Consider the following 7,643-nt stretch of genomic DNA (forward strand, 5'->3'; position numbering starts at 1 on the left):
TGTTGAACACACGGTAAATGGTAAAGTCCCAGATAATTCTTGTTGGCTTGGCCGTGATGATCCTGTATGTTGCACAGTTTGGAGCAGAAAAGGATAGATGGTGATGTTGTAAATCCCTTAATTCATTGCCAGAGCCGCCCCCGCCCCCGCCTCGAGCAGAGTAGACAGATACCCCAGAGGCAGAGAAGACGATGGAGGGAAATGTACACAACTGGCTGCATCTCTGCGTTCCCAGGAGAGTTCGAGCCACTGTCAGTGTCCCGATGTGTTCATTTGTATTGGTTTTGATGGTGATTTGATGTCATCAGGGATTCAGGCCTCCTGTTCGTCCCTGAGATCATCTGAATACCACCGGTGGCGGGGAAGGGAAGAGCAGAGACAGGCACCCACAGGCAGCCTGGATCGGACCGTATAAATCTGGGAGGAGGGAAGGGGCCGGACAGCCAGGCCTCCCCGGCTGGCATGCGAGGCTGAGCGGGAACAAGGGAGAGGCAGTGGAGCGGCAGGCGTTGTGCCTTCACCCCAAGTGACCATGAAAGGGGCCATGCGAGTCTCAGTCATGTTCCTTCTGGTGACGGTGTCGGACTGTGCCGTGATCACCGGGGTAAGTTGTCCAACTTCCTCTACGCCCTGGGTGTGGGGAGGTGTGTCAGGGTCTGCACGGGATGAGAGCCAGCGACCCTGCAGGGGGCAAACCGAAAAAACTGGGGAGTCAGCAGGCAGCCGGCATTTTAGAGCGGCGTTCCACACGATTTTCAGATTAGTTAGACCCTGCTCCACTAGGCGGGATCTACTTCTGAGCAGGTGGGTGTAAATCAAATCTAATTTCCAGCTGCATTGGGAGAACATCAAACATTTTGACGTTTAGACCTTTGGTGACGCGAAGATTCCGATTGTGTAATAAGGAATTCCTCTATAAAGTTGATTAGCATCCCCCTGATTTATCTTCTGTGTAAATTTTGGTTTTTGTATACAATGTGGTTCACATGTCAAGTTTAATTTACATAGCATGCTGACTTAATTAGCTTTAATTGGGGACATGTAACTTCTGCTTTTTTTAAAAAAATTTTTTTAATGTTTTTATTTCTGAGAGAGAGAGAGACAGCACAAGCAGGGGAGGGTCAGAGAGAAAGAGGGAGACACAGAACCTGAAGCAGAATCCAGGCTCTGAGCTAGCTGTCAGCACAGAGCCTGAGGCAGGGCTCGAACCCACCAACTGTGAGATCATGACCTGAGCCGAAGTCGGTTGCTTAACCCACTGAGCCGCCCAGGCGCCCCTGCTTTTTTGATTCTTAAGCAAGGTTGTCTTGAAATTCTTTCCTTCCTTTATTATTTATGTATGTTAGCCGTGTCCGGTTCTGATAAGAACATTTGGCTGGGTGCACCCAAAAGTGAGCATCCGATAACAAGTAGAAACCGAGGCTCCCAGGGGGAAGTTTGCCACATACAGATGCTGTCTGTCTTTGAATTCAAAACACTCAGATTATGGTTCTCTGGTAGTATTTTGGCTTTAACCAGAACCACCCTCAAATGTGTTATGGTGGTGGGACCATTCCTATTAAAAGAGAGAATAATACTTTATCTGAGAGCTTTCCAGATAAAAGCCTCCAGAAAAAAAAAAAAAGAGGGAAATTAATTTTCCCCCGAAGTCCCTCAACGTTTTAGGCAGAGCATGGAAATATAGAAAAATGCCAAACGGTTCCCAGAGTCTTATTAGTTTTTTGTTTTTCTTTTTACAGTGACTTGTTTTCGAGTCTTATTAGTTTTAATGTTCAGAGAAAGGAAAACTTCTTTCTTTTTTAGAGGAAAAAGACTGAGTTTCAATGACGAACAAGTATGAAAGGCAAGTCCATGCTTTTGCGAGCCGGAGCGTGAATAACACTGTTGGGGCAAAATTATACCTAATGAATGTCAGCCTCTGCAACCTCCTTTTGTGTAACTTGGCCACTGGGGAGGCTGAGAACGAAGGAGGGAAGCCCCCGAGCGGGATGAGAGCTGAGGGTTGACCCTGATGCCCAGGTTACCTCGCCGTGTGAGCTCCAACATCTGGCCGAGTGGCGGTGGGAAAATTCCTTTCTAGCAAACCCTTCAGGTGGACCCTTTGAAAAGCACAGTGGTAGAGAAATCTGGGGTGGGAGGAAATGCATGGCAGACATGCCCGAGAGTGTGGAGCCCCGAGCGAAGGGAGTCAGGACCTCCCTCTCTTCCCCAAGCCGGCTGCTGCCCTGAGGCGGACTCCAGGGAAGGGCCTGGGAGGATGTCACACGGCGCTGCTCTGCACACAGTGACCGTCCTGAATTCAGGTGTGGATGCTCCCTCCTGCCAGAGTGGGACAATGATGCCCCACCTCTGTGGGAGAAGACTCAGGTGGGGTCTGCTTGGCGCTAACCCTGGGCTTTGAGGGGCTGGTGCCCTCACTGGGCTGGAGACCTGCATGACCAGGTGACTGCCCCCTGTCAACCCTCAGCACCCTCTTCTGGGTGACAAGCAGACCCTGCACCCCCACTTTCCCTCTTGGGGCTGAGCAAGTGGGCAGCCTTCAGTTCTTGCCAGGTCCCAGGCAGGCAGCCAGAGCGCACTCCATGGCCTTCTGTTGGAGAAGAAGAGTGAACCAAAACCCAGCCATGAGTGTCAGCCCAGATAAGCCACAAAGCTTTTCTGCAAGTGGAAAGATTGGGAGCTTCTCCGTCGTGGCCCTACTTGAGTCTGGAGCAGCTCAGAGGTGGATTTTGTTTAAAGCAGGCTTGTGTGGCCTTCTCTTCAAACGGCAACTTCCAGAAACGAGGCAAGGCCGCCCAGCCCAACCCAGAGGGGCCCATCCCTATCTGGGGGTCAAGGAGGAGGCAGACAAGCCCTGGGGGAGACACCGGTTGTCTGGGGGGTGCCGGCCCCTCAACTGAGGCTGGGATTCTGGTGAGAGTCAAGGTGCGGGCTGCCAGCAACCACGGATGTGGGGTCAAGATTAGAGAGAGTCTGGTGCAAGGAAACTCAGCACTGACCACCTGGGGACGTGGGCCTTGCCCCTCCCACCTCTGGGAATTCAAATTAATCTGACGTCACCGTCACCGGGGTCCCTTGAGCATTCTCCAGCCCTGGAAGAGCCATGTCTCCTAACCTCTAGATTTATCAGGAGGGTTGCCCCCCTACTGGGCGGCCTCAACCGAGCTTGGAGGGGTCCACGGATGTAGTTGTGCTGCCCCGCGGGGCCCTGAGCACCCTGTGGTGAGCAGAGCAGGAGCGAGAATGTGCTGCCCAAGGTGTGAGGCAGAGGTGAGGGGCGCTGCTGTCAGCCCCCCCTGGCTATCCAGGTTTCCGGAGATACATCTTCCTTCCGGTTTCTCTGGAGCGGCGCTAACGAGCACTAATGACCCCTCTGTCTCCCATCGCAGGCCTGTGAGCGGGATGTGCAGTGCGGGGCGGGCACCTGCTGCGCCGTCAGCCTGTGGCTGCGTGGGCTCCGGATGTGCACGCCGCTGGGGCGCGTGGGAGAGGAGTGTCACCCGGGCAGCCATAAGGTACTGCGCAGACACGGCTGCGACTTTTCAGACCCTGACTTAAGTAACACCTCACGGGTGTTGGGCACTGCCTCCTTGCTTTTTGGAGAAAGCCTGGGGTGCAGTGGGGGGCACTAATCACACAGCCCTTTAGATTTGCAGGCCGGAACCCCAGCTGCTCATCTGTGCCCTCGGGTGTCGGGCAATTAGCATGATGGCTCTGGGCCTAGGGTCACCTACAACAACAAGGGAAGTAGGGAGATTACCCTTTAAGTCTCTTTCAGATCTGAATATAAATTCAGATTCTCAAAGGGTCCTGAAAGGCCTCTGCCCCAGGACCCTTCCGTCAAGAACATGCAATGGGACTCACAAAAGGGCCTCCCATCTAAGGCCCGGTTAGGGTGAGGCAGGGCCTGTGCCTGGCGCATATGCTTTCAGGAGGCGCCCACTCTTTGGGGCCCTACGCACCTGACTCCGACCCTGTTCCTGTCCACCAAGGTGGCTCCCGGCCCAGGGGGCGTTGAAGGACCAGGAGGTCTTTGCTTCTGAACGGCCAGGTACGGGAGCAGCCGCAGGTGTGCACGGGGACCCCGTGTGTCTGCCACCTTCCCCGGGCTTTCTGTGGCTCAGGAGTCCTGAACCCCAGTGACAATAGAACCACGTGCCACTTTTCAGACTACCTGCTTCTGCAAACATATAGTTTAAACCTCTTTACAACCATTTCTGGTAGGTGCTACTATGAACCCGTTTTGAGGATGATAGTACCCATTTTTGAGACACGGAGATTAAGGGACTCGCCAGTTGTCACACAGCTGGGATGTGGCAGACCTGGGATTTGACCCCGCTGCAGTGTGACACTCTCTGTGGTCGTAACCGTTCCTACTCAGCCTCCCTTGAGGAAAGCTCAGCGGTCTCGCCTCTGGGCAAGAGTCACAGGCAGAGACTGGGTCTGTCCTTGTCCATAGCTGCGTCCCCAGCACGCGCTCACATGGAGCACCTGATGAAGAGCTAGAAGTGCTCTTCAACCAATGACTGTGGCCACGCATCTATGTGGGCGTCGAGTCCACAAGGGCGTTGGGGCTTGCGGGGTTTTAAGGTTGGAGTGGACAGTACGGTGGGTGTGGTGGCGAGAGCCAGACAGCATGGGTTCAAATCCCAGCTCCTCCACAAATTAGCTGTGTGGCCTTGGCATGCCGCTCAGCCACTCTGTGCCTCAGTTTCCTCGGCGGAGGAGTGAGACACTGGCCGGGGCTGGGCTGGCCAGGGGCCCCTCCTGGGAGGCCCACCTCGCTTGTGGTGAAGGTGACATCCTTTTTCTCCTCTCTCTCCAGGTCCCCTTCTTCAGAAAACGCCAGCACCACACCTGCCCCTGTCTGCCCAACCTGCTGTGCTCCAGGTGCCCGGACGGCAGGTACCGCTGCTCCATGGACTTGAAGAGCATCAACTTCTAGGAGCCCGTCTGTTGTGGCCACACCTCTGCATGAGCACAGCCTGCGGTGGTCTCTTATGGATTTTGATTTCTGCCACGTGGCCCAGCTCCCCCATCGCCCTGTCCCCAGTCCCCAGACTGCCTCCCCCCTCCCTCCTTCCTGGCACGTGTCTGTGCATTCATGCGGACACATGCCCCTGGGCTGCCAGGCTGGCCTGAAGGTGTCCCAGCCTGGGGCTGTGGTCCCAGTGGCAGCCCAAGGGTTGTACGGAACAGGAAGGGCATTGTTTTCCCTTAGCTCGTGCCTCGCTCACGTGTCTGCTCCTTGGAGGTGACTTGTCCTCCTCCCCGGGCCCACCTGTCCCCCTTCCTGCATGTGCTCTTCTGCCTGAACTTGACATCCCCCAGCACAGCCCCTTGGTACACTGATCTGAGTCACAGGTCCCGGCCTGAGCCTCAGGCCCTTTCTGTGAGGCCTGGGAGTGTCAACCCAGTTGTTCATCTCCCTTTGACTGACTAACTCCTGGGTTTTAGGCCACGGGCCCAAGGTCAGCCCTTCCTGGTGGGCAGTGGGGCAGTGACCTCATGTCAGGTGCGGGGAGCCGCCAGGCCAGAGCTGCAGGAACTCGCAAGCCCCTCCCAGCACCTCTTACCAGTTAAGCAGGAAAGCCCCCAGTTGCTACTACCTCTTTCTAAAATGCAAGCGGCAGCAGCTTAATTAATCACTCCTGACATTTTAGGAGGCAATTAGGGAGTGACCTCAAACAGCTCCTTTCCAAGGATCAGCCCCCGGGAGCATGTCTGTGACCTTGAGGACGCAGGGCTTCTGCTCAGCTGCGGGAGGGGGGAGGGTATAATGTCGGAGGGGAGGCAGCAGACAGGGACACGGATTTTAGATCCAAGGGTGCAGCTACCACCAAGGGCCCAGGCTGCACACACACCACACCCAGATAAGGCATCTTCCTGAAGTTCAAAGATGTTTGGGAGCTGTGTCCCTGGCCTCCATTGTCATCTAAAACGCAGCCACTCTAAGCTCCTCACATCTGGACCCTGCCCGAGGCTTACCCAGGACAGCGCGGTGACGCTGGAAGCTACACGCGCTGACCTGCCCGGCTGCAGAATAAAACCATGAACAAGGGGCCAGTGGCTATCATGTTCGTGCTGTGCCGGTGATGGGGACGTGGGGGCGGGAAGGGGACAAGACTGGACTTTTTCCAGGGGGGGAAGGATGACATTGCTGTCCTCCTCCCATCTAGGGCAATTTTTTTTTGAGAAAGTAGACTCAGGGTTTCGTTGAAGGATGACAGGCAGTGTGCTCTGGGCAGGGAAGGTGCCCCTCCGGTCTGTGACTCAGGTGCGTTGCTGGGTTGGAGACAGGAAGGGGGCCGTGAGCTGGCATCTGGGTAGGGACTCCATTGGCAAAATCTGGATGATTAGAAGCTCTCGTTCCTGCAATTTAGTCCCTTTTGCTTGGTGTCCAGTTCTTGATATCACCAGACCACCATGTGTGGGGTGAAGAAGTCCGTATCAGGATGGCCCTGAGGCTGTGTCTGAACCCAGGGGCTGGGAGCATCCCCTAAGTGCCAGGCTTCTGTCCCCATGGCCCTGTCCTCCCCTCAAGTCCTAGCCTAGAAAAATGCAAAAATGTAAAATGAAAGTATATTGTATCCTGTGTTTCTCAGAAGCCTCCAAACGCATTGTGGTTTCTGAGGCCCGGGAGGCTCTCGCCCTCCCTTGTTTGCCCTTGACCTGTGAGAGCCTTGCTCGGGGGTGCTCAGGACAGGCTTTACTGTAGGATCCACTCAGGCCAGGCCTGGGCCCCACTTAGCAGTTGTTGTTTTCAGCTCCTTTGACAGATCTTGCTGAAGTCTTTTTTTTTTTTAATGTTTTATTTATTTCTAGGGGAGAAAGAGAGAGAGACAGCGGGAGCAGGGGAGGGTCAGAGAGACAGGGAGACACAGAATCTGAAACAGGCTCCAGGCTCTGAGCTGGCAGTCAGCACAGAGCCCGACGCGGGGCTCGAACCCATGAACCGCGAGATCATGACCCAAGCGAAAGTCGGACGCTTAACCAACTAAGCCACCCAGGCGCCCCTTGCTGAATCCTGTCCCTTCCTGCAGCCTGTGAATCTCTTGCCCAGACTCTGGACAAGGCTCAGCTATGGGTCATAGAGTTTCTTTCCATGTCCAGGGTTCCAGTCTTTCCATCCTTTTCCTGTGGGTCCCCAGATACCCGCCATCGCTGCCGCTGGGTCATGCTGGTGTCCGGGCCTGCTCCAATTCTGCAGCGCCCTCAGGCAGAGTCATCTTGGGCGAGGCACCGGCCATGTGCCTCACACAGCAGAGATGGGGCACCCCACCTGTAGCCCCATCTCCGGCCCCACCAGGGAGCTGGCCGGTCTGCAGACCCCGGGTAATCAAACTGGAACAATTCTCATTTTTTGTAGCAGAATGCCAAGGAATGTATAAATGGCCTCTGCCCCAGTTCCCTGCTGCTTTTCCCCCCTAAAGATTGAAGAGCAGAAAGGAGTGGGTGGGAGGGGCTAAGAAAAGTGTATGTGTGAGAATGCTTTACATTTGGGAATATATTCTTCAAAATTATAAAAAGAACCTACTTATAAGAATAAAATATATCCATAATAAGGATGTATTCCAGAAGGATTAAATCAGATCAGATTTAGATGAAAAGGACACTCTTTAAGGATTCTGGCCCCCTTCAGT

General features: G+C 54.6%; 1 protein-coding gene across 1 annotated transcript; it reads left to right on the forward strand.

The window, feature by feature from the left end:
• The first annotated feature begins 532 nt into the window (after window positions 1-532).
• Window positions 533-4,945, forward strand: PROK1 (prokineticin 1). The gene is made up of 3 exons (XM_077765540.1): window positions 533-604; window positions 3,390-3,515; window positions 4,826-4,945. The coding sequence occupies exons 1-3, from the start codon at window positions 533-535 to the stop codon at window positions 4,943-4,945; spliced, it is 318 nt and encodes a 105-aa protein (XP_077621666.1).
• The last annotated feature ends 2,698 nt before the right edge of the window (window positions 4,946-7,643 follow it).

This window comes from Crocuta crocuta, unplaced genomic scaffold (assembly GCF_008692635.1).
Source record: "Crocuta crocuta isolate KB4526 unplaced genomic scaffold, BGI_CrCroc_1.0 scaffold274, whole genome shotgun sequence".
In the NCBI taxonomy this organism is placed as follows: domain Eukaryota; kingdom Metazoa; phylum Chordata; class Mammalia; order Carnivora; family Hyaenidae; genus Crocuta; species Crocuta crocuta.

Excerpts from the sequence above, each read along its gene's own strand:
- PROK1 (XM_077765540.1), top strand. The coding sequence starts at position 533 with ATGAAAGGGGCCATGCGAGTCTCAGTCATGTTCCTTCTGGTGACGGTG. Across the intron at positions 605-3,389 it reads ACTGTGCCGTGATCACCGGG|GCCTGTGAGCGGGATGTGCA; the intron begins GTAAGTTGTCCA and ends CTCCCATCGCAG. Across the intron at positions 3,516-4,825 it reads GTCACCCGGGCAGCCATAAG|GTCCCCTTCTTCAGAAAACG; the intron begins GTACTGCGCAGA and ends CTCTCTCTCCAG.